Below are 21221 nucleotides of genomic sequence, written 5' to 3' on the forward strand. Positions count from 1 at the left end.
TGATCAGCGGAGGTATAAAAGTGATTCTCAAAAAATTTTATAATAAATAATATTTATTTATAAACATATTACAATCGTGAAGTATTAATTGGAAAACTAGATGATTAATCACAATTGATTACACTCTTAATGATGCCGTTTGAAAATTCGTCGAATATTGTTAAAAAATGCCCGATTTCGCGCACCGTTACAAGAATATAGTGTCGAACGGTATATAACATACAAAGTTTAATTCAGCATAAAATGACTATACCGTTATAATTAAGAGTATTTTGCAAAAGAAAAAGTTTCCGCGCAAGTTCTTGCGGAGCGCAATCACCAGATGGCTAAATATTAGCAAATTCGATCAAATTCGTCGTCAATTCGCCAACATTTGCCTACTGAATCTTTAATTTATCCATCGTTTTCAGTTGTAAAACGGACGGAACGAACGAAGCCGAGTTCGTAAACTCGTGTTTGCGCGAGATAAAGCGGAATTTTTATTTCAGATATTTGTTTCTCCTCATTCTCCGTTTACACATCTTCGCGAGCATCACCGGTCGCTATCGAGGTGTAACGGACTCTCTTGCTAACCGAATCGAGCACCGGCTCCATCTTTTTCTGCAGTTTCGCCCTTTGCAAGTAAACTAGGGCGCACACTAGAGCGATCAGCACCATCGACAGAAAACAAAGCACCACTGTCGTCCCTCGTCGGGTGGAAGCAAGTAGCGGAGCGCAATTCTTGGTTTCGTGGAGGTAGTGCGTCACGTTATCTGATAAAAGAAGGAACGAATTATGATTCTCACAAGTGCGTTTTTCAATTCCGATTGAAAGGAAAACACGTCTTACCTCTCAGATTACCTTCGTAGCACTGTAAGCTCTCTTTACTCCGAACAATCACTTTCGTCTTCTTCATCCACTTGATGAACGGGTTCAGCTTGCAGGAGCACTCGAAGGGATTGACGGAAAAGTCCACGGTCAGGGGCCGCTCGTGCTTGGCGAGATTGTCCATGGTGTGAAGATCGCGCTCGAGCACCCTCGTGAATTTGTTTCGCCGAAGATCCAGGAAGCGCAGATTGTGAAGGCACGATAAATTGAAATGCAGAGCGCTCAGTGCGTTATCGCCGAGATAAAGATCGAGGAGATTCGGCAGATCGCAGAATACGTTGGCGTCTCGAAACTCCGAGATCTCATTTTGCTCCAAGTGAAGCTTTATCAGCTGCGTGAGATTGCTGGGGAGAAAAAAATTAAAACATGAACGTCAAGCATCTTTCCTTAACGAACAAAATGAAACGAAACTCAGACGCGATACCTGTTCACGAAGATATCGTGGAGCGTCGCCGCCAGGTTCCGCGGCGGGCCATCCTCGAAAGCGTCAGTCAGGTGCAGTTCCAAGAGAGAGACGAAATTGGAGAACACCCTCGGATGACTTCTCGCGGGGTCCAACGAGAGTTCGTTGAAGTCGAGTATTAGACGCTCGACGTGCTGCACGTGGTGATAAGCCTTGCCGCGGATCTCGCGTATTTTGTTATTCGACATGTCGATCACTCGCAGGTTTGGCAGGCTGTCCAATTTGCCGAACACGTTCCACGGCAGCACCACCAATTCGTTTCCCGTAAAGATGAGCACCTGAGTACGTTAAAATATTATCAAATGTTATATATATGTTGTAATGATGCATCGCGTATGGATTTCCAATCAATTATCCACGCACTTGCGTCTCGTTAGGAAGATGCTCCAACGGCGATGTATTCTTGAATCTGGTATTCGTGCAATTCACGACGTACTGGTGATGACCGTTGTAGCACGTTCTTTGGCAGTGACAACGGTTTTCAAAGGCTGGACCGCATTCCAGCTTGGACGTCTCCGACGTCTCCAGAGAGTGAAAATTCGGATCGTTGCAGTCGTTGGTTGATTCGGCAGCCGACGTTGATATCAGTACGAGCGACAAATAGAAAATGATGGACCTCATCGTGGCTCAATGGCAATCAGGACGGTTTCACGGTCAGAAAGAGATTTCCAGTTTACTTTAACGAACATCCGACCGAATGTGCCGCACGAAATCCAACGCGTTAGCCAAGAACGCGACGCATCACGCTCTCAATCTACAAATTGATATTAAAAATCGTGGTGAAATTAATTACTTAGAAATAACTAAAAATTCGAAGAATTTTTTTACATTTAACATAATCAATATAAAACAATGTAAATAAAAATTACGAATAGCCTCGGCCTTCTGGAGTCTCTGGATGATAACTGAACAATTTGAAGCAAAGAAAATTTGATGATTAGCGCGATTGCATCGATATCTAATCGTCGTATTTGTCGTTTTCGCAATTTTAAGTGTTAAAGTTTAAAGTAGGTCGCCGAGTTATATCTTCGACTCGAGAAACGTTAAACTGGCTCACCCACGCGACAGGTAATGCCGAGCGGAAAATGAGCCGAAGATTTTTCGAACATTAGACAAGCTCGTACGTGTGTCCGGTGAAGCGCGAGATGACCATGGCATGATTACTTAGGAACGTTGGCATTGAGAGAAAACACGTCGAAATCGCGTCTGTTTAATAATCCTAAATAAACGGAAGGCAAAGCAAACAACGGACGACAACTAATTAATTTGGCCTTTCGATTCTTTCGATTCTTAAGACAAACTAATGTCTTCTGTCCAATTAGTATCCGCATTTATTAATTGACAATTAATCATTATTGGTCTGCGAAAGAGTGTTGCTTCACAGAGGATATCAGCTTATAAAAAATGTGCTTTGGTTGTAGAATTAAGATACGTTCGTCGCTTGTGGTATCCGGTTACATATTCTGCGTCGGATTTCGGCTTCCACCGCGACCGAGTGACTCAGGGAATTTTCAATTTTACCTGACTCGAGAGGTCCTACTTGTTATTCCTTTCACACAAAAAAAAAGGAAGGAATTTCGGGGGATCACCGTACGCTCCGTCCAAGAACGGCTGCCGCCGTCAAAGTGTGCGTTTCACTTTGCGACGAAGAACCTGTCCGGTGAAAAACATCGGCCGGACGACGCGCTACGCTCCGACGTCTCGTACGAAATTCGTGCGGTGTCCACACAATGAACGGCTCGCTCGCTCGCAATTCCGTACCTTCTGAATTGTCGTTCCACGCGGCCGCCCCGTGCGCGATACGAACTTCCGGAAGCAGCGGGACGCGATGCACTAAGTGGACTCGCGAGAAGGATTCATGAGGTCCGTAGGAAGCGGCGCGCAATGCTCCTGTTCTCCACGCCACGGCGGACCGCATAGCATTGCTCGACTGTGCTTCATCCCGACCGCACCTGCGATTCCGCTCTCTCCTGGGCCCCTTCACGGACCCCCGTGCGAACTGGCCCCTCCAATCTCTCCCTTCCATCGCCCTCGTTCACTCGGCCAGCGATAGCATCGCGCCTTCTCCCTCTGACCGCTTCCTTCCGATACTTCCTTCCTCTTTCTTAGTCGCTCGCTCGCTTTGCATTCGCGCTGTCATTGTTAACCGATGGAGCCCATTCACCGAACGGGGACGCACGATTAAAAATATTTATCGCGTCATTAATCACGCGAAATGTAATTGCATAGAGGTTTGATTGGAAATTCAAGACTAACTTTGTATATGAAATCATCTTATCGTGAAGCGATACTGCTGTAACAGTTGGAGAATTTTTAGAAGTTTTTTTCATACGACATTCAGTTCTAATTATTCCATTTATATTCTGTGGAAAGATCTTGATTATCATTTCGTATCGCTTCATATTTAGTTTGGAATATTCTGGATAGATTTTGTTAGGAATTATTAATAATTAGAAAGGCGTGATTTTTTCTTCATAATGCTTATGTTTAAAAAAAAAAAAAAAAAAAAACAGCATTTAGAGAGAAAGTGAACATTGGATGAACTGAATAAATCAACAATGAGACAACTGAAGAGGTTGATTGAGATTATTAAACATTTATTCACGACGCTACTGATCGTGAATAAAAAATAAACGTTTGGAGTGTACAAGTACCTTTATTTGCAGGAAACTGCATATATATTGAATATAGAATGGAAAACCATTCGTAGAGTATAATAGTTGATCAATCTCATACAATGTACAATAAACGAGTAAACTTCACAGACAAGTAATCATCGCAAATCGAAAGTTTACTTTTATATGTGCACATTCATACAATATAATTTTACGTTTATAGTCAGATCTAGTATTTTTATCTTCTCTACTAAATGGCAAACATTAGTTAAATGTTAAGTATTGTCAATGCAGACAAATGTAATCCGTATTAAAAAAGAAGAAACTTAGAAAATAATATCAATCAAAAATCTTGATAAAAAATCTACATACATATTTAGACACGTGTGCGTGTATGCAAATATTAATGCAAAATAGGAAAAGTATGCGTAATATTTTTAATCAAAACACATATTGGTATTCCACGCCGTTTTATGGCCATTTTTACGTATAAACAACAATTACTTCGCGTCATAACGTGTATATAATCGAAGATTTTGCATGTTATTCATTTTTTTCAACGGCAAATATATCATTTTAACAATTAATTTGGTTACAAATTTCATCAGTTTTCAAATATTCACTTTTTTATGTTTACTTGTGACAATTTTTTCAAAAATTTTGTAAAATGTTAATTTTAGAAAATTTTTAGAATGCAAAGTTCTACATTATTATTCAATCATAATTAACATTTGAAATATTGTTTTTTTATAATACGTAATGTTTTTAGATAAATGCATATAAATAGCATTTCGTATGTGTTAATGTTAACAAAATCAAGCACAAAATTGTACAAATCAGATAAATTTGAATACTATTTGTACTTGATTGTGTGGCATACAAGTATCGTGCTTTAAATGTCATAAAATATTGTCTGCAAAAACAATGTTCTCAATAATTTCAACTATAATTAATACAGTTTATATAAAATTCTATATATTGTTACATACATAAACAGTAAGTAGTATTTTTTATAAAATTGGCAGTAATAATTACTGCTACTTTATAGAACAATGGACAGTCATTTTTTTTATTAATATGTGTATATAAAAATAATATATAAAATATAACATAAAGCAGATAAATTGCTAAATTAGTGTTAATCGTTTACAGACTAGACACTACGATGACTGTGCTGTAGATTAAAGTACAATGACTATTTTGATGGTACCATAAGTATCGTGTTCGTTTTGTTTTCGAGATTTGATTTGCAAATTGATGCAAAACATCGAGAACGTCAAATCAAGATGTCAAGTATAATTATATTATTTAAAATATGTTGAGATTTCTGTATTCAGCTCATTAAACGCTATACTTAAGATTAGACAAGTAATGTTTTGCATGTTTTGTTAGCGATAAGCTTAAAATAATCAGCAACTTATTATTTAAAATAACACGCTAGTGAGATTATAAATATATCAGATGCAACAAAATATACTTTTCGTTATAAAAATAATATTTCTAATATCTCATTGCGTTCGTGCAATTCGAAATATAATTTGTATTTTATATCAAATATAGCGCAATGCGCTAGTTTGGTTTATAACTTTGGCCTGAAAAAAAAACCTAACTGTTTAGGTACTTTGTGAAAGATATTAAATGCTTATGTATATTAATCTTTAAAACTGGAAAAATATATGCATTTAAATATAAATAGAAGAGCATATTTGGCAGTAATCAGAAAATTCCAATATAAAATGTAGATAAACTCGCGTTTCATTACCTAAGCGCTCTCTCTTCTCTTACCATCAAATAAAGATTCTTTTTCGGCATATCATGTCGACATGTAAAATATACAAGACATAGATCATCTGTAGACAAACTCGATAATATCGTGAAAGTACTAGTTGATTATAATAATAAATAAAATTTGGAAGTTGGATTTGCATTAAAAAATGTTGAGGAAGTATCAGATTTCTGTCTACATGTTTACTGTTGCATTCATATTGTGGAAGGTTTATATACACTACGTATCTGTCAAGTGATTATATTTGCACCAATTTGTTAATTGCCTATGAAAATTAATGCAAATATGTCATAATGATGGACTTATCTTCTTTATGCAGCATACTTTGGTTCATACGCATATAATTTTCCGTCGAAATTTATATATACATATCGATAAAATTTATACGTATAGTTATACATTTGAGTTTAATATACCTATACAGTTTAGTAGCTGTCATGTCTTTTGTACCGTTAAAATCAATAAAAAAATTAGATACATTACTTCCACTAATATGAGTTATTCTGTGTGTGCAATCGTAGAAATAAATTTTGCAAAATGTATAAATCTTTGTATGTATTATAAGATGTCAGTATCAAGTTATTTACAAAGAAATAAAATTACAAAACGTCGCTATCATACGTCAGATCTTGAATTGGTCCCAAAATAACGCACACCAATTCTAATGATAGCAGAGTGACAGTCTAAGAGAATATCCAACGCGCTTTATAACAATCTGAGAAACATGTCGACCATTCGATGTGATCAAATATAAGACACAGTATGCAAAGCATTGATTGGAATTGGCACAAAAAATTAAATTTTGATCTTCTTTATCTTCGTTACTATGGGACATACGACAAGGGAGTATTCTTACGTGATACACGCGACGAAACTAGCTTAAGCTTTGTATCTATTTGCCGATCCGCCTTCGCAGCAACAAATTAAAGCAAGTATCATACCGACGATTTCTATGATCAAAACCAATATCGCTATGATCATAATGTGATAAGTCTGGCTCTTCAACGTCATCATCAACTTTTCCGTGCATCCCTGCAATGAAATTTTTATCTTGACACACACTGCGTTTAACGCAATAACGGTAGAGAATATGCGTAATGAAATTGTATAACAAATCAATAATTAATGTAATAAAAATAAGCGTTACCTCGCTGTAGATCGCTGGGCTCGGGATTCCGGCGACTCTTACATTACGAGCTTCATCGCAGGCAATGCTGCCCACATCCTTGCAACATGATTCTGGTACTTTGAATGTGCTGTCAGCGCCGGAAACGGTCAAAGCGAGTGGAAGGGAAGGATCCTTGTTCGCGTACTTGCTGCCTGCCCAATCCGCAGGTCCAGTGGCTCCGCAGCATTCGAGACTGGACTGAATCGCGTCTATGATTTGGGTACGGCATTCTCTTTCACCGTATTCATTCTGCAAAAATAACGTGATGTTTATTTACTAAATTATCCCAGCAAGCAAAATATCAGTAATGTTGGTAGATTGACGGCAAATCCGATCAAATTGCCCACATCTTGCTTATTGAGATTGATAAAATAATTTTTAAGAACTGCTTTGCACGTGTGCGGCGTTAGATTTAATGATTAAAATTAAAGGAAAATTACTTTAACGGTGTTTATGACGGAAGTTCTCAGCAATTGGTCCAGACGATCCTTGTGAGCGCAAAGCCAGCCTGCGAAAGCGAGTTGCGCAACGACAATGACGAGCATGAAGCCGAAGAAGGTGGCTAGATTACATCGGGAATGCCTCAAAGCACCGCAGCATCCAAGGAAGGCGACGATGAACATGAGGATCCCGGAGGCGAGCAGGATATATAGACCATTGTCGTAGTGATGACCTTCTTGCGCGATTGATACGAAGAACGTTTTGTCCACCAGCATCCATGTACCCAGAACTATCGCCGCTATTGCGTTAATCTGTGAAAAAAAAGCATACATCGCGCAGTTACATCTCTTGGTTCGAAAGCTCTATTCTACTCTATTTCTGTCGATCGATTTTTCTCTCGATTTATTTTTAGAATTTGAGTTCAGGTTCTCGATCAAAGGGACACTGTACAAAGAGGTGCTTGCAGAACCGATGGGAGAAACTAACGAGCCACTTTACAAACCAAACTGAACAGAGCAGGACAAGGGAGAACGCAACATTTACAATGGAGTGGTCTGTCTGCCAGATGTGGGAAGCTTTCCATTTAAGCGTTCGGATTATTAAAGGGTTTCCTGCCATGCGACACTCCGCCGGATACTGAGTTGCCGGAACTTTTTTACGTTCAAAGTACTGCTATTCTTAAGCGCCAGTCAATTAGCTTATGTAAATGCAGTGGAAATACATGTTAATACGAATCTGCAGTGTCAAATATTTGTAGAAGCAAAAATTTGTCGAAAGAGCTGAAGATTCCTGGTATTAAGCATATTTTTCAAAAATACATATATTCGGGAGGAAATAAAAAAAAAAAAAAAACTGTCGAGAACTTTTTTACAAAAATCTTATAACACAACATACCTGTATAAAATTATTAATATCTACAATTTCTAAAAGAATTAAGATATGAGAGAAAAGTGAGCTTATTGAATTCGATAAATTCCAATTTATATATAATGAGCGACACAAGCGTATCTTTGAGCAAACAGAACTTTGGCATCATTCATTTCGACGAGAGTTGATGTAAGAATTGCGCGTATGACAACTAAAAACAATCCGATGAATCAGACAGATTCCATTTAGCTAATATCAGAATTAATATTGATGGAAGCGATCATTGAAAATCTAAAAAAATTCTTCTCTTCGGATTATCGTCGTAATCATCGCGTGAAAATCCAATGAAACGCTTTTCGCAGTCTTTTGCGGAAAACAGGAAATGTTTACTTCTGCTTTGCCGTTATGTACATAACGAGCCAAGTTGTACAGCAAATGTAGCAAGTATAATATGTAGTCGCACGTAGCACTTAGAAGGCGTTCTTTCATTGATAATATAACAGAGGGGGGGATAAAAGAGGGGGGCGGAGGAAACTGGGCCGTAGCGTGGGCTGAAGGTTCGTAGGAAGAACGTGCTCGCTCTTTGACTAAAATACTATATTTAAACACTCTTGTCTAAGATGATTACTTTAAAATTACATGTGTCCCAACTTCTCTTGATTGTCCACGCGCGGTAAATGCATCCAGCTAGGCTCTCGCATTGTTATTTCAATTTACTTCTCTATTTTACGTTAAAAGTCGCGCATCGCTACTCGATTCGAAGTTCACGTTTTCCTAGAATTTTCTGCGTTTCTTCAGACTATGTTTTATACTTCTGGCCTCTGCTTTTAAACCATCATCGATATTTCGGTCTCAGATGTGATCGCCCCACGCAACTCACACTCATAATCCCGCTCGTAATCTCGTTCGTACAGAAATGGAACTTATAACTTTAATAATAAAGCTCTAACTAAATAGATAATAAAATTAATTTTTGTGGACAATTATTTCGATATATTCAATAATTAATATAATTTTGAAAGCATTATTTGTATTTTTTTGCAACAATTTACAATTGCGCTCCACAAAATTAATATCAAATCAAAGTATAAATTGAGAATTCATTTAAAAAATAGGATAATTGCAAGCCACAACAAAAATAGAAATTTTTTCCTTCGTGAAAAATTTTGTTTTTTATATCTAATGATTGGAAGGCCAATCACATACAACATAAATGAATTACAGAAATACTTAGTTTAAACGATGCACATTTGCTGACAAAGTGAATCAAACCATTAATTACTGTCATGAATTAAATGAAATCGTTCGGGCAGAAGGAAACCGATATCGATCTGATAGGAACACGAAAGGACTCACCAGAAATACAAGGCTCACAGCTACCAGGGCGTACTTGGCGAAGTTGTAGCAAAACACTGCCATTTTTCCGGATTGTACGAATCGAAAAATTGCAGAAAAGTAGTCGCGAGATTACGCGACGCGTCTACGCGGTCGCGTGGTTTCTATGCTTCAACACGCGCGCTGTTCCGATACTGAATGCCAGATTGTGCTCCGAGATTCGGAATAACACTCTCCGCCTTGGCTTTGTGTTCTAACAGATGCGCTACGATAAACGTTGTCCGCTTCACGACCCAACACCGATTCGACAGCAGAGCACGACGCTCTTGTGTAAATAATCATACGGTTTCGTGCAGAGAGAAGTCACGACACTCCATATAACACGAGTCCGCCAGTCTACGAGAGATCACAAGCAGACGGTAAATAGCTAGCAACTATCGGACGCACTGAGTATGTGTTGCCGTGGACAAAAATATTGCCGCGCGTTGCTGTTCGATGAGTTTCAGAACGCAGATACACTGTGAAGTTGCGCCCAGAACGTTCTGAAAGATATTTTACTGTCATCTAGCGACGACGCTTCGTAATCATAATGGACCAAATGATATGAATTTTGATTAAAATGGTTTGAATCTTAGCTAAAATTTTTTTTATTTATTATATCTAAATTATTTTAACCAAATGACTTGAGTCTGGGGCTAAAATTTTATCTAATTATTTTATCCAAGATTTTTGTTTTACAATTGACTACCGAGTCTAGACATTAGGTCTGTTCTTTATTGCTGAACCGGCTGCACTAGTTCGGAGTTTATCTTTTTCCCTCCACATTGGAAAGAGAAAGATAAACTCTGAACTAGTGCAGCCAGTTCAGCTATAAAGAACAGACCTATTGATAAAATTGATACTAATGTAAACGCACTTTGAAGATTTACCCGCCATATTCGAATAAAAATTATATATTTATATTTTAAACAAAAAAAAAATTATTTAAAAAAAAATAAATCAATTGTTAAAAATGTACAGATGATGTACAAATGATTAAGCACAATAAACTAATTATAAAGTAATTTATGTGAAATAATTATAACAGTAAACTAACTTTCAGTTGTCTTATTGATAATGAAACTTTTATTTTTATTTTTTTTAATTAACCAAGAATTGTATAAACACTAAGAATCATAGTACATTTATGTACAAATAATGTACAATCTGAATATATCAATGTTTTTATATTTTGTTGTAGATAAAGAAATAAGTATTCTTAATTTCGACGATTTTTAAAGATCAACTTCCGCTATCTTTTCAGATATATTTCTCTGATAATTTTGACAATTTATCGAGAATACGTCGCGTTGATATAGCGGTCCCATAAAGAGAGTTTTCAACATTGTGAGCCGAAGTTGGCTGTTTGTGAACAAGCCTAATCGGAATGGCGACAACGGGAATAATCACTCCTTCTCGTATTCTATGACCGCATACATCTTCGTAGTCCCGCAGGAAGTGCATCGGATGGTGATTTGCTCCGTTTCATTAACGCGATTTTATTATAAATTAAACGCGTTTCGTCTTATCGCATTGCGCGGAGCTTAAATCCGCGACGGCGCGAAATGACGACGATATTTTTCGCGCGTACCGGCTTTTATTGAAATCACGCGATGATTCTTCCATGTAACCCGCTGCAACCACGTGCTTGAAAATCTCATTCGGCCGTTACGCCGAATTGCTCACGCGTAAGTATTCTCCCGCGATGTAACTTGGCGCATTTGATATTCGCTTTATTCGCGGATTTAAATTCATTTTTCTCAATTTGAACCGATCGTTATTGTCACATGCAAATATCCGGTTATTTCCAGAAAGCGTAATACGGCGTCGAAAATTCCGTTGGGTCGAATAAAGAAAGGCATGCTGAAATGACGGAGTTCGTGGACGGCTGGTTTTTGGGGCATGTCCTGGGCGAAGGAGCCTATGGCGAGTACGTTTTTTTTTTATTCTTTATTACTTTGCAATAATTTCGCATTTATTTGTATTTTTTTTTTAACAAATATGCTCCATTTTCAAAATCCATTGTTCTCAGCACATGGTCGGATATTCGATCTTTGTTTCAATCGATGTATGCTATTTCTATCAGTATTTTTATTTATTTCTACAGATAAAAATTTCTATCAGTATTTTTATTTATTTTTACAGACAAAAAGATTTACGGAAAAAATTTTATTAAAAATATTGTTGCTATTATAATTTTTTGGTACGATTTTGCAGGGTCAAACTGGTCGTCAATAAGTCTACAGGTGAGGCTGTTGCTATGAAAATGGTTGATGTTGAAAAACATCCAGATGCTAGGCAAACAGTTCGCAAGGAAACTGCTATCCATCGTATGTTATCGAATCCTAATATTGTACAATACTTTGGGAAACGCAGTGAGCCTAATATGGAATATATGTTTTTGGAGTACGCTTCAGGCGGAGAGTTATTCGATAGAATCGGTAGGTTTAAATTGGACATCGGCAATTCGCAAAGATATGCGAAAATACGGAAATGTAGGAGCGTCTGTAACTTGGAAACAATATGTGCTTTTTTTTTTTTACAGAACCTGATATTGGTATGCCAATGGGGGAAGCACAGAAATATTTTAGACAATTAATTTCTGGCGTAGAATATTTGCATAGTCGTGGCGTCGCGCATAGAGACCTTAAGCCGGAGAATTTACTACTAGACGATAATGACAATTTAAAGATAAGTGATTTTGGATTAGCGACGATATACCGTATACAAGGTAAAGAACGTTTGTTGGAAAAAAAATGCGGCACATTACCATACGTCGCACCGGAAGTGCTAGTAAGAGCGTATCATGCGGAGCCTGCGGATGTATGGTCCTGTGGAATTATTCTCGTTGCCTTATTAGCGGGAGGTAAATTTCTTATAAAACTATAAAATCTATAAAAAATTATAAAAAGAAGGCCATTTATTCTCTCAATATTATCGTTTATATATTCAGACGCATTTTGTACAATTATAAAATATTGACTTCACTAATTTTGCTTTAAGTTGAAATTTGTTATCATAAGTCAATGTGCCTTCTGACATGAAACTTGTTGAACTTTCTAATTTCTAACTTGCATTTCTCAGTTTTTAACTGGTCCATATCTGAAATATAGAACTGCCATGGGACCAACCCTTGGCAGAGTGTCCTGAATATATCGCATGGAAATACGGGAAATATATGTCTCTCACACCATGGAAAAAATTGGACAATTCGTCGTTGTCGTTGATTAGAAAGATTCTTGCGGACTCGTCATCAGCAAGATATAAAATATCAGATATTAAGCAGCATAGGTGGTTTGTCACAAGCTGCGCCAGAGGTAAAAGAAAAGCGCTTCAAATCGATTCTTTTAGAAACATATTTAATATATAGCATAGATCCATTTATGTTAATATCCACGAACAAGTAATGTTTGCGGAGACGCCAGAATAGTGTTTACTTAGTCAGGTACTGAGTGACTCTGAGTATTAATAAGATCACTCAAAGCATCTCAGTGCCTAATTTAGTGGATACTGCATACGACGAGTTCTTATTGCTTCTTTTCTGCGTAAGTGCTTTGTGTTAATTAGGATCAGAAAGTATACTGTAGTTATGGAATTTTTGTCGTCAGTGGAGCTCTTGCCTTTTCTTTGGTAATACAGCTCTATGAGTTTAATCAAGCATCATAAAGCTAGATTACCAAAGCAGAGAGCATTGGCAAATACTTCCAAGTATGATGTGTGTGCAAATAATCAAGTTTTACATAGAAATAGTTTAGTAATAGTATGCTAATAGTATAGACTGTCCTATGTACAAGATCTCGTCAGTGAATATTATACTTTCCTTGTGAAATTCTCGTATACAAATGAATTATCTGTAATTTACAGACTGTGTTGATGGGCAAAAACAGGCATGGGCGGAGGACGAAAGTCTAAGAAATGTCTGCTTGTCGCAGCCCGAATTTCCTGGAATGGAAAGTATCAGTGCGACTGAATTTAATCTAACCGAACGTCCAACGTTTTCATTTTCTCAGCCCGCTCATGTAGAAGATCTTTTATTATGTACACAATTACAAGCGATGACACAACCCAGTCAGGTATGACATTGTCTTCGACTTTGCTAAATAGGTATTGAATTGATAGATTTGAAGATTGTACAGTCGAACGTTCTTGGTGTGAATTCTTTGGAACCAAACATTTTTTTTCGTATAAGATATTTCGTATAAGATATAAAATTAAGAAGACTCAATCCATCTCCTCTAATATACAGAATGAAAATGTTTTGAACATGTAGTACACTACTTATGTATACTTGCGTGACTGTAAGAGAACTTAATTTTACGATGCGGATATTTGATTGTAATATTACTATATTTTATTTATAGCAAAATTCCTTCCAAAGATTAGTCCGCCGAATGACTAGATTCTTTGTCAAGATAGAATATCAGGATATTGTAAAGAGGCTAATGAGGTATTGCGAGAAGGAAAATTATGTTTTCCGTGTTAATGAGTTTGGCGTGGTAAGTAATCGCATAATGCAGAAATCTACTTTAGTATAACAGAACAAAAAAATTAATAGAAAGAAAGGCTGTAAGATATAGAACATTAAAAAACTAACATAATCACGTGTATTTGCAGGTGACGATATCGACAACGGATCGACGCAAGATGCCGCTCGTTTTTAAAGTGAACCTTATAGAAATGGATGCAAACATATTAGTGGATTTCCGCCTGTCCAAGGGCTGCGGCTTAGAATTTAAGAGAGCGTTCCTTAAAATCAGAGGCGCAATGGAAGATGTTATTGTAAAGAGCTCTGTGGTGTATTCAAAGAATCAATAGCTGACAGATTTTATAATCGACGTGTAACATGTATTCTTTTTTATATTTTTTTATAATAAAATGTTTTAATGTTTTCTACAAATCCTTATAGCTAATATATTTCATAATATCACGAATTGACGCAGTAGAGCTTCACTGTTTCGTGCATCTACTTTATCCACATAGATCAGTGTCCATCGTAAAGATTATGTACGACGAGATGTCGCTAGTATCGTGCGTCATTTTCGCTGATCGGGGAGCAAAGAGAGAGATTGAATGAAATTCCAATGCTTGGCTCAGTGGTGAGTTTGTCACTGCTTAAGACTAGTTGTGACGTTAACGACGTTTGTGCGGAAGAGTTGGTCAGCCGGTAATCGGCGCAAATAGTGAGTCAGTAGAGGCGCTATCGGTAGATGCTTGGGAACGCGTGACACCTCTTTCTGTCTACGAAATAGCAAACGTTTAGCGAAACAAAGTTTAGCGAATAACAATGACGACGATAAACGCAGACCTGCGGCGAGAGCGCGAGAGATGCAGCTTCGATCCCACGGAGCTGACGCATTTCTGGGACGGCGGACCGGAGAAAACGTCGTCACGGCGCGAACGAGGTGCGTTGTCTTCTCGATTAATTCACGCGCAAATCATCGCAATTTTCATCGCATGGCATTCCCGCGCTTATTTAGGCGCAGCGTGATCTCCGGGTCACACGCTTGAGATTCTCGAGTAGCTAAATGAGAAAAAGGGATGAGCTATGCGAAAACGTCAGCAGTAAACTTATCAGTTTTTTTTTGTCGTTATATTTCAATCGATCTATTGCTTAACGCTTACACAGTAAGACACAAATTCGTGATATTTTTATATTAAGTTAAGCGTAGATTTTTATATTGTAATTTTTTCTTTGGATTAATAATGCAACGCCCCGTTTATCGTTAGTTTGTCCCAGGAGAGATAAGAGAAATAGATGTATTATGTTTGTGTAGAGAAAGATAGCACTCAGATAGAAAATGATTATTTTGTTGAACAGAAAATCATGTGACAAGTATATGTAAATCGTAAGCCCGCGTGTAAAGATAAGCGGTTAAGTACGTAATAAACAAACGTTATATTTTCTGCCACTTGCTAAGAAAAAATTGAAACCCGCGGTAAAGAAAAAACAGAAAAAAAAAACTAGTGAAAGTATTATTGATTTAATCATTCTATATATTTACAGTATTTATTTATTTAATTATTGTTTTATCTTCTCTAGCTCGTTTTAATGGAAATATCTTTTTTCCTATATAAAATAGCTGCTCTTCATAGTTAAATTATTTTTATATTATATATTGACATTTTTTTCATATTGATATTTTACACTGATGAAAATTATTATATTTTAATCTTTACATATCGTATATACGCACGACGAAAATTATTATCATTTATCAATTAATTTGATAAAATGTCAAATAGTTTGAAAATAATAATTTTATTTCTTGAGATCTCTTAATACTTTTTAAGAAATACATGTTTTGACTCTTTGAGGACCGGAGACACAAATTTGTGTTTCCTGTGTATTAATTTATCATGTTCTAGCGAAATCATAACAAATTACTGAATTACGTTATATGAATAAATTTTTGTTAAAAAAGTTATCCATTTATTTGTGCACATATCTGTATATATCTGTATCTTCGAAGATCTAGATATTTCATGCATAAAATATGCCGAAAACAATAACAAGATATGCAGTATTGATAGCAGTATCTTGCATTTTAATGTGTTAATGACTAGATATCATTTTTTTTTTTGGCTAGCATTTTATTTGATTTATTAATAATATTTTGTACAAATTCTACATAAACGTTCGGATAGTAATACTGAAGATTTATTTTATCACATCGAGACGGAAATATGTCGAATACGAGTATGTAAATATCATTGAAATCATTTTATCGAATATTTACATAAATATGCAAGGCAGCATTTTTTATACGTGTTTCTATACGTGTATCACATTACTGGTTTACGATAAAGGTTTACGATTAAGGTTAAACATTTTTCATGTTATAACGTCATTAACATAATTAAGACTGTGCAAACAATTGCAAAGTGCAATCGTTAATAATGACGATGCGATTATTGGAAATACGCAAATGACTTGCAGGATGAAATCATTTCACAGTATTGGACAGTATTGGGAAAAAAAAAACATTACATTAAGTTGATCTAAGATATCAACAATTCTCGTGTGTTAGCGTACAAAGATTCTTTCAATATCTCAATAAATACGACGTAATAATATATATATAATATTGAAAACTATGTGTGGAGAGATTCTTTATGTACAAATTATCTTGAAGTAGACTTTGAACTATTGATCCACAGATAAAAAAAGATATCAGATCATTTGCTTATATTATTTGCTAACACCGAGTCATATATACATAATTTTATATTGTTTCTTAAATTATTAATGAATTTTAAAGCGAAGCAAATTATATTTTAATGATGTTGTAGTTTATTGATAACTGATTTATCGTGTCCGCAAAAACTGGTCACGCAGGTTGCAATGGAACAGGAGATGTAGATTGAAGAATAATTCATCATTTTGTTTTTACTAATAATTATTTTGTTTTTTTTTATAATTCAACAATTTTGTTTTTACCGCAATTATATATAGATCTTATTTGTGCATGTCATTGCGCGTAGAACTTATTTACTTCATTCCGTTTCGTGATTCAAATTGACCGATGATTATTTGCAGAAAACTTTTTTCTAAGCGATCCGCTCTTATCCGACAAAATCCCTGCCAAGTACAAGAGTCACAAGGAAGTTTATGAGGATGCCGTAATGAAGGGCTGTCGAGTACTTGAGAAAGTGCAAGAGTTGCAGGAATCGGGGAAAGGTGGCATGGACGTTTTCTCGTAAGTTTACTACAAACGCATAATGAATAAATGATGCACGATGTTTTCATTACTAAAGAAATTGTACGTTAGAAAATGTTGATGTTCGAAGCTTTACAATAATAATTAAAATATGAGTTCATCTAGAAAAATGACGAAAGCATCCGCGCTGTTTTGCAGACAAATTCTGGGAGGCATGTTGGGCTCGGCGATATTAAAGGATGGTAATCCATTGACCCTGCATTATGTGATGTTTATACCGGCTATCATGGGACAGGGCAATGTCGAGCAGCAAGGATATTGGATATCCAGGGCTTGGAGTTGCAATATCATCGGTACCTACGCCCAGGTGTGTGTTTCTTAGGCATAAAATAGCATAAAAATCTTTCTCAAAATAGCAGTGTGTTTGAAAAATACAATAAATCCATGTATTTTCAGACAGAGCTCGGACACGGCACATTTATTAGAGGTTTAGAAACTACAGCAACCTATGATCCTGCGACCAAAGAATTTGTGTTAAACAGCCCGACTTTAACGTCGTACAAATGGTGGCCCGGTGGCTGTAAGTATTTTTCGCCTCAACTGTCATACTTCGGTTGCTTTCATCCGATAAAAAATTATTTAAATTAAATAAAATTATTTAATTAAATTAAATTAAATCTGTTTAGTGGGTCAGACAGCGAATTATGCAATTGTTGTCGCACAGTTATACACGAAAGGAGAATGTAGAGGTGTTCATCCGTTCATTGTGCAACTCAGAGACGAAGACACTCATGAGCCTTTACTGGGTATATAAATTTCATAAATGCTTGTTTTGCAATAGAAATATATATATATTTCGCTAAGCACTACACTTACGGCAGGAAGTTTTATATAACGCAAAACTGTTTTTGCCTGCAGGTATAAAGATCGGTGAAATTGGTACTAAGTTAGGAATGAATGCAACTAACAATGGCTTCCTTGGCTTCGATAACGTCAGAATACCGCGCGAGAATATGTTAATGAAGAATTCTCAGGTAACGGAGAAAATAAAATTATTATTCCGGTTGTTTAACGGCTGAAGGAGTTTGATGGTTTAATCATTTGAACTTTTAGGTGTTGGAGGACGGAACTTATGTGAAAGCGCCTAGTGATAAGCTCACTTATGGCACTATGATGTTCGTCCGAGTGGTATTAGTTCGTGATGTCGCTAGTTATTTATCCAAAGCGGTGACGATAGCTATCAGATATAGCGCCGTTAGACGACAAAGTCAAATAAAAGCCGAGTATGTAAAAATTATTGATAAGAAGAAATGCGCAAAAGTAGATACATATAGATTGTCCGATATTTAGTCTGTTTTAAAACTCTTTTGTGCATTTTATTTTCTTCTAATTATTTTGTACACGTGGTGTTATGACCCAAGGATACGGAATTAATATAGGTCGAGTTGTATAAAGTGTTCATTATCATATGTTTTATATTCTAAGCTGTTTCAGCTCTTGATGCATGTACAATAATTAGCAATACAAGTTAATATTCAAAATTTTAATGGGTACCGCAATTAATTTAAATTTCAATGACAGAAAGTTGGTTTGTTTTTACTGGTTGTGTAACAGATTTTTAAAAAATCTCCATTTTTTATGGAAGCAGAAATGCATTTTTGTTGTTTGGTATACATAATTGATTTGCTAAAATAACTTTCTTTTTTTAATTGTTTATTATAATCGCGACCTCAGAATGCCTTTTCATATATTTCAGCCAGCCGGAATCGCAAATTATGGATTACGTAACTCAGCAATATAAATTGTTTCCCAATCTCGCTGCGTGTTTCGCATTTCGAATGGCCGCCGATTGGATTTGGGAGATGTACAACAATGTGACGGCTGAATTAGATCAAGGGGAACTAGAAAGATTGCCTGAAGTATGTTAGAACACTGCTATGGAAATATGAGCTATATAAAAAGTATCACGGACATAATTGCTACTTTTAACTTGTAAAACTTGTTTTATCATTACTTAAAATTAAAAATTGTTTTTAGTTGCACGCACTGGCGTGTTGTTTGAAGGCAGTTGCATCATCGGACGGAGCAACGGGCATCGAGCAATTACGATTGGCGTGTGGTGGACACGGTTACATGGATGCCAGCAACCTGCCGGCAACTTACGGTTTAGTAACGGCTACTTGCACTTACGAAGGTGAAAATACAGTTCTACTACTGCAAACTGCTAGATATTTAGTGAAAGCTTGGAGGCAAGCAGTCGGCGGTCAAGTGGTGCCGCCGACTGTAGGCTACTTAGCCGTCCTTTCACGTGGAGTGAAACAACGTCCTTGGAAAAATACTTTATCATGCATTATACAGGCTCATCAGGCTGTAGCGGCTGGGTAAATATTTTTTACTTTTGCAGCAGGAAGATACTTATACTTGCAAATATAAAACAAATTGATGTGACTAGTTAAGTGACTTGTAAAACAATTTGTAACTTTTTTTTTTTTAGTAAAATTCGCTTGGCAACCGAAAATATGGATCGCAGAATACGTAGCGGCGCGTCACCGGAGGACGCGTGGAATCAAACTAGCATTGAATTAGCACACTGCGCGGAGTCTCACTGCCGGGCTTTCTTAGTAATGAGATTCGTCGAGGCTGTCAGAGGACTGACATCCGTGTCCAACAAGCTTCACGAAGTGCTAATGCAACTTTGCGAATTATACTTGATATATTGGGTTCTGCAACGACTCGGAGATTTTTTACGAGTCAGTATCTATATCTTTAGAAAACTGAAATAATCATAATTTTGACAATTATTGAGATTTATCTCGTGTAACATTTGCATTTTGCAATTACAGTTTTCCTGTTTAAATAATGAAGATATTCCCGCGCTCCAGGCGCGTTTCGAGGAGATGCTCGCCGCAATTCGTCCAAACGCCGTTGGTATCGTTGACGGATTCGATATTCGCGACGAGATCCTCGCGTCTGCACTCGGCGCGTACGACGGTAATGTGTATCAACGTCTCTTCGACGAGGCGATGAAGAGTCCGTTGAATCAAGAAAGCGTGAATCAATCCTTCCATAAGTATTTGAAGCCTTTTCTTAAAAGCAATTTATAATCAAAAATCGTAAATATCGTATTTGCAAACAAAATAGTCAACCAACTACTCTATTATAATAAATAAGAATATTTTGGAAATTCAATGAGGAGAAAACAGTTATGAGAAAACAAACATTACTAAGCGCGAAGATAAGAATACACGATTTTTAAAGCAGAATATAGAACGAAAGCGATAACTTTCGTTATAATTGCAAATAACTGCAATAAACATGTGGAATTGAGCTTGAATTGCAAGTTTGAACATGACGAAGAAACACGAGTCACAAAAATCCTTGTTACTATAATCACATGACAGACGTGGTCATTATTGTGACGTAACAAAACGCGATCGCACAATATATTATTATGTATTAATATGCATATCTACTTAGTTATGATATTCTCTAAGATATTCCAGAAAGAGCATTTTTACATGATAATGTTGAACAAAAAACGGAATTTTAAGCGGAATGGGAATGTAATTGTCTATTAAACGTTGATCGGCATTTGTACTAGCACAAATTGTTTTTGATATTGCTTACAAAATATTTTATACATTTATAAATTAATAAAAAATGAATATTTTTGATAGGAATATTTTATAACATAGATTGTATATGCAAATAACAGTACATATGCAAAATATTGTTTTAAAATTGTGATATTACGGGATAAAATAAAAAAAAAGAAGATAGTAAATTTTTATAAAATTGCCCCAGTATGCATTTAGGAATTTACTTTCATATTGCACGTTGATAATGTTCGAATATGGCAATTTAACATCAAGCTGAGAAAAACGTCTATATTGTACAATTGTATTTTAGTATATAAATAAAGTTAAATAATCTTCCTTCGCACGTTATCACTGGTGTACGATTTTCTGCGAGTCCCGAGGTT

At 36.3% G+C, this 21221-nt stretch overlaps 4 protein-coding genes and 1 long non-coding RNA gene across 8 annotated transcripts; 3 read left to right on the plus strand and 2 right to left on the minus strand.

Moving 5' to 3' along the window:
• Positions 1–35: 35 nt before the first annotated feature.
• On the minus strand, positions 36–3393 carry LOC137001913 (trophoblast glycoprotein). 3 transcript variants are annotated; one of them, XM_067361232.1, is made up of 5 exons: positions 3092–3393; positions 1694–2084; positions 1292–1608; positions 829–1211; positions 36–752 (listed from the first exon to the last, which is right to left on the minus strand). In XM_067361232.1, the coding sequence occupies exons 2-5, from the start codon at positions 1949–1951 to the stop codon at positions 514–516; spliced, it is 1197 nt and encodes a 398-aa protein (XP_067217333.1). In that variant the 5' UTR covers positions 1952–2084; positions 3092–3393; the 3' UTR covers positions 36–513. The 3 variants fall into 3 exon arrangements, with proteins under 3 accessions (XP_067217333.1, XP_067217334.1, XP_067217335.1); XM_067361233.1 differs by lacking the exon at positions 3092–3393 and adding an exon at positions 2852–3066; XM_067361234.1 differs by lacking the exon at positions 3092–3393 and adding an exon at positions 2200–2824.
• Positions 3394–3966: 573 nt separating this feature from the next.
• On the minus strand, positions 3967–10006 carry LOC105679823 (CD9 antigen). The gene is made up of 4 exons (XM_012380095.2): positions 9564–10006; positions 7340–7651; positions 6879–7148; positions 3967–6763 (listed from the first exon to the last, which is right to left on the minus strand). Exons 1-4 carry the CDS (start codon positions 9624–9626, stop codon positions 6611–6613), a joined length of 798 nt encoding a protein of 265 aa, XP_012235518.1. The 5' UTR covers positions 9627–10006; the 3' UTR covers positions 3967–6610.
• On the plus strand, positions 7559–8074 carry LOC137001930 (uncharacterized). Its single transcript, XR_010891744.1, has 2 exons — positions 7559–7691; positions 7766–8074. It is a non-coding gene; the product is annotated as an uncharacterized lncRNA (long non-coding RNA).
• A 989-nt stretch (positions 10007–10995) lies between the features above and the next one.
• Positions 10996–14478, plus strand: grp (serine/threonine-protein kinase grp). The gene is made up of 8 exons (XM_012380048.2): positions 10996–11269; positions 11393–11511; positions 11799–12022; positions 12127–12447; positions 12695–12898; positions 13446–13654; positions 13943–14077; positions 14196–14478. The coding sequence occupies exons 2-8, from the start codon at positions 11450–11452 to the stop codon at positions 14394–14396; spliced, it is 1356 nt and encodes a 451-aa protein (XP_012235471.2). The 5' UTR covers positions 10996–11269; positions 11393–11449; the 3' UTR covers positions 14397–14478.
• A 156-nt stretch (positions 14479–14634) lies between these two features.
• ACOX1 (acyl-CoA oxidase 1) lies at positions 14635–21186 on the plus strand. Of its 2 annotated transcripts, none has more exons than XM_012380045.2 (11): positions 14635–14983; positions 17119–17278; positions 17405–17606; positions 17696–17819; positions 17926–18045; positions 18158–18273; positions 18353–18522; positions 18996–19158; positions 19277–19620; positions 19734–19989; positions 20083–21186. In XM_012380045.2, the coding sequence occupies exons 1-11, from the start codon at positions 14866–14868 to the stop codon at positions 20341–20343; spliced, it is 2034 nt and encodes a 677-aa protein (XP_012235468.2). In that variant the 5' UTR covers positions 14635–14865; the 3' UTR covers positions 20344–21186. The 2 variants fall into 2 exon arrangements, with proteins under 2 accessions (XP_012235468.2, XP_012235470.2); XM_012380047.2 differs by having other exon boundaries at positions 14639–14983; positions 17438–17606.
• The last annotated feature ends 35 nt before the right edge of the window (positions 21187–21221 follow it).

This window comes from Linepithema humile, chromosome 1, assembly GCF_040581485.1.
Source record: "Linepithema humile isolate Giens D197 chromosome 1, Lhum_UNIL_v1.0, whole genome shotgun sequence".
In the NCBI taxonomy this organism is placed as follows: domain Eukaryota; kingdom Metazoa; phylum Arthropoda; class Insecta; order Hymenoptera; family Formicidae; genus Linepithema; species Linepithema humile.

Bases quoted from the DNA above. Each gene is read 5' to 3' on its own strand.
- LOC137001913 (XM_067361232.1), bottom strand. From the start codon at position 1,951: ATGAGGTCCATCATTTTCTATTTGTCGCTCGTACTGATATCAACGTCG. The intron at 1,212-1,291 runs GTATCGCGTCTG...TTTTCTCCCCAG, and splicing joins CACGATATCTTCGTGAACAG to CAATCTCACGCAGCTGATAA. The intron at 753-828 runs GTAAGACGTGTT...TTCTTTTATCAG, and splicing joins CTACGAAGGTAATCTGAGAG to ATAACGTGACGCACTACCTC.
- LOC105679823 (XM_012380095.2), bottom strand. From the start codon at position 9,626: ATGGCAGTGTTTTGCTACAACTTCGCCAAGTACGCCCTGGTAGCTGTG. The intron at 7,149-7,339 runs GTAATTTTCCTT...TTATTTTTGCAG, and splicing joins CCGTCATAAACACCGTTAAA to AATGAATACGGTGAAAGAGA. The intron at 6,764-6,878 runs GTAACGCTTATT...ATTTCATTGCAG, and splicing joins GCCCAGCGATCTACAGCGAG to GGATGCACGGAAAAGTTGAT.
- grp (XM_012380048.2), top strand. From the start codon at position 11,450: ATGACGGAGTTCGTGGACGGCTGGTTTTTGGGGCATGTCCTGGGCGAA. The intron at 11,512-11,798 runs GTACGTTTTTTT...ACGATTTTGCAG, and splicing joins GGCGAAGGAGCCTATGGCGA to GGTCAAACTGGTCGTCAATA. The intron at 12,023-12,126 runs GTAGGTTTAAAT...TTTTTTTTACAG, and splicing joins AGAGTTATTCGATAGAATCG to AACCTGATATTGGTATGCCA.
- ACOX1 (XM_012380045.2), top strand. From the start codon at position 14,866: ATGACGACGATAAACGCAGACCTGCGGCGAGAGCGCGAGAGATGCAGC. The intron at 18,523-18,995 runs GTATGTAAAAAT...CATATATTTCAG, and splicing joins CAAAGTCAAATAAAAGCCGA to CCAGCCGGAATCGCAAATTA. The intron at 19,990-20,082 runs GTCAGTATCTAT...TTGCAATTACAG, and splicing joins GACTCGGAGATTTTTTACGA to TTTTCCTGTTTAAATAATGA.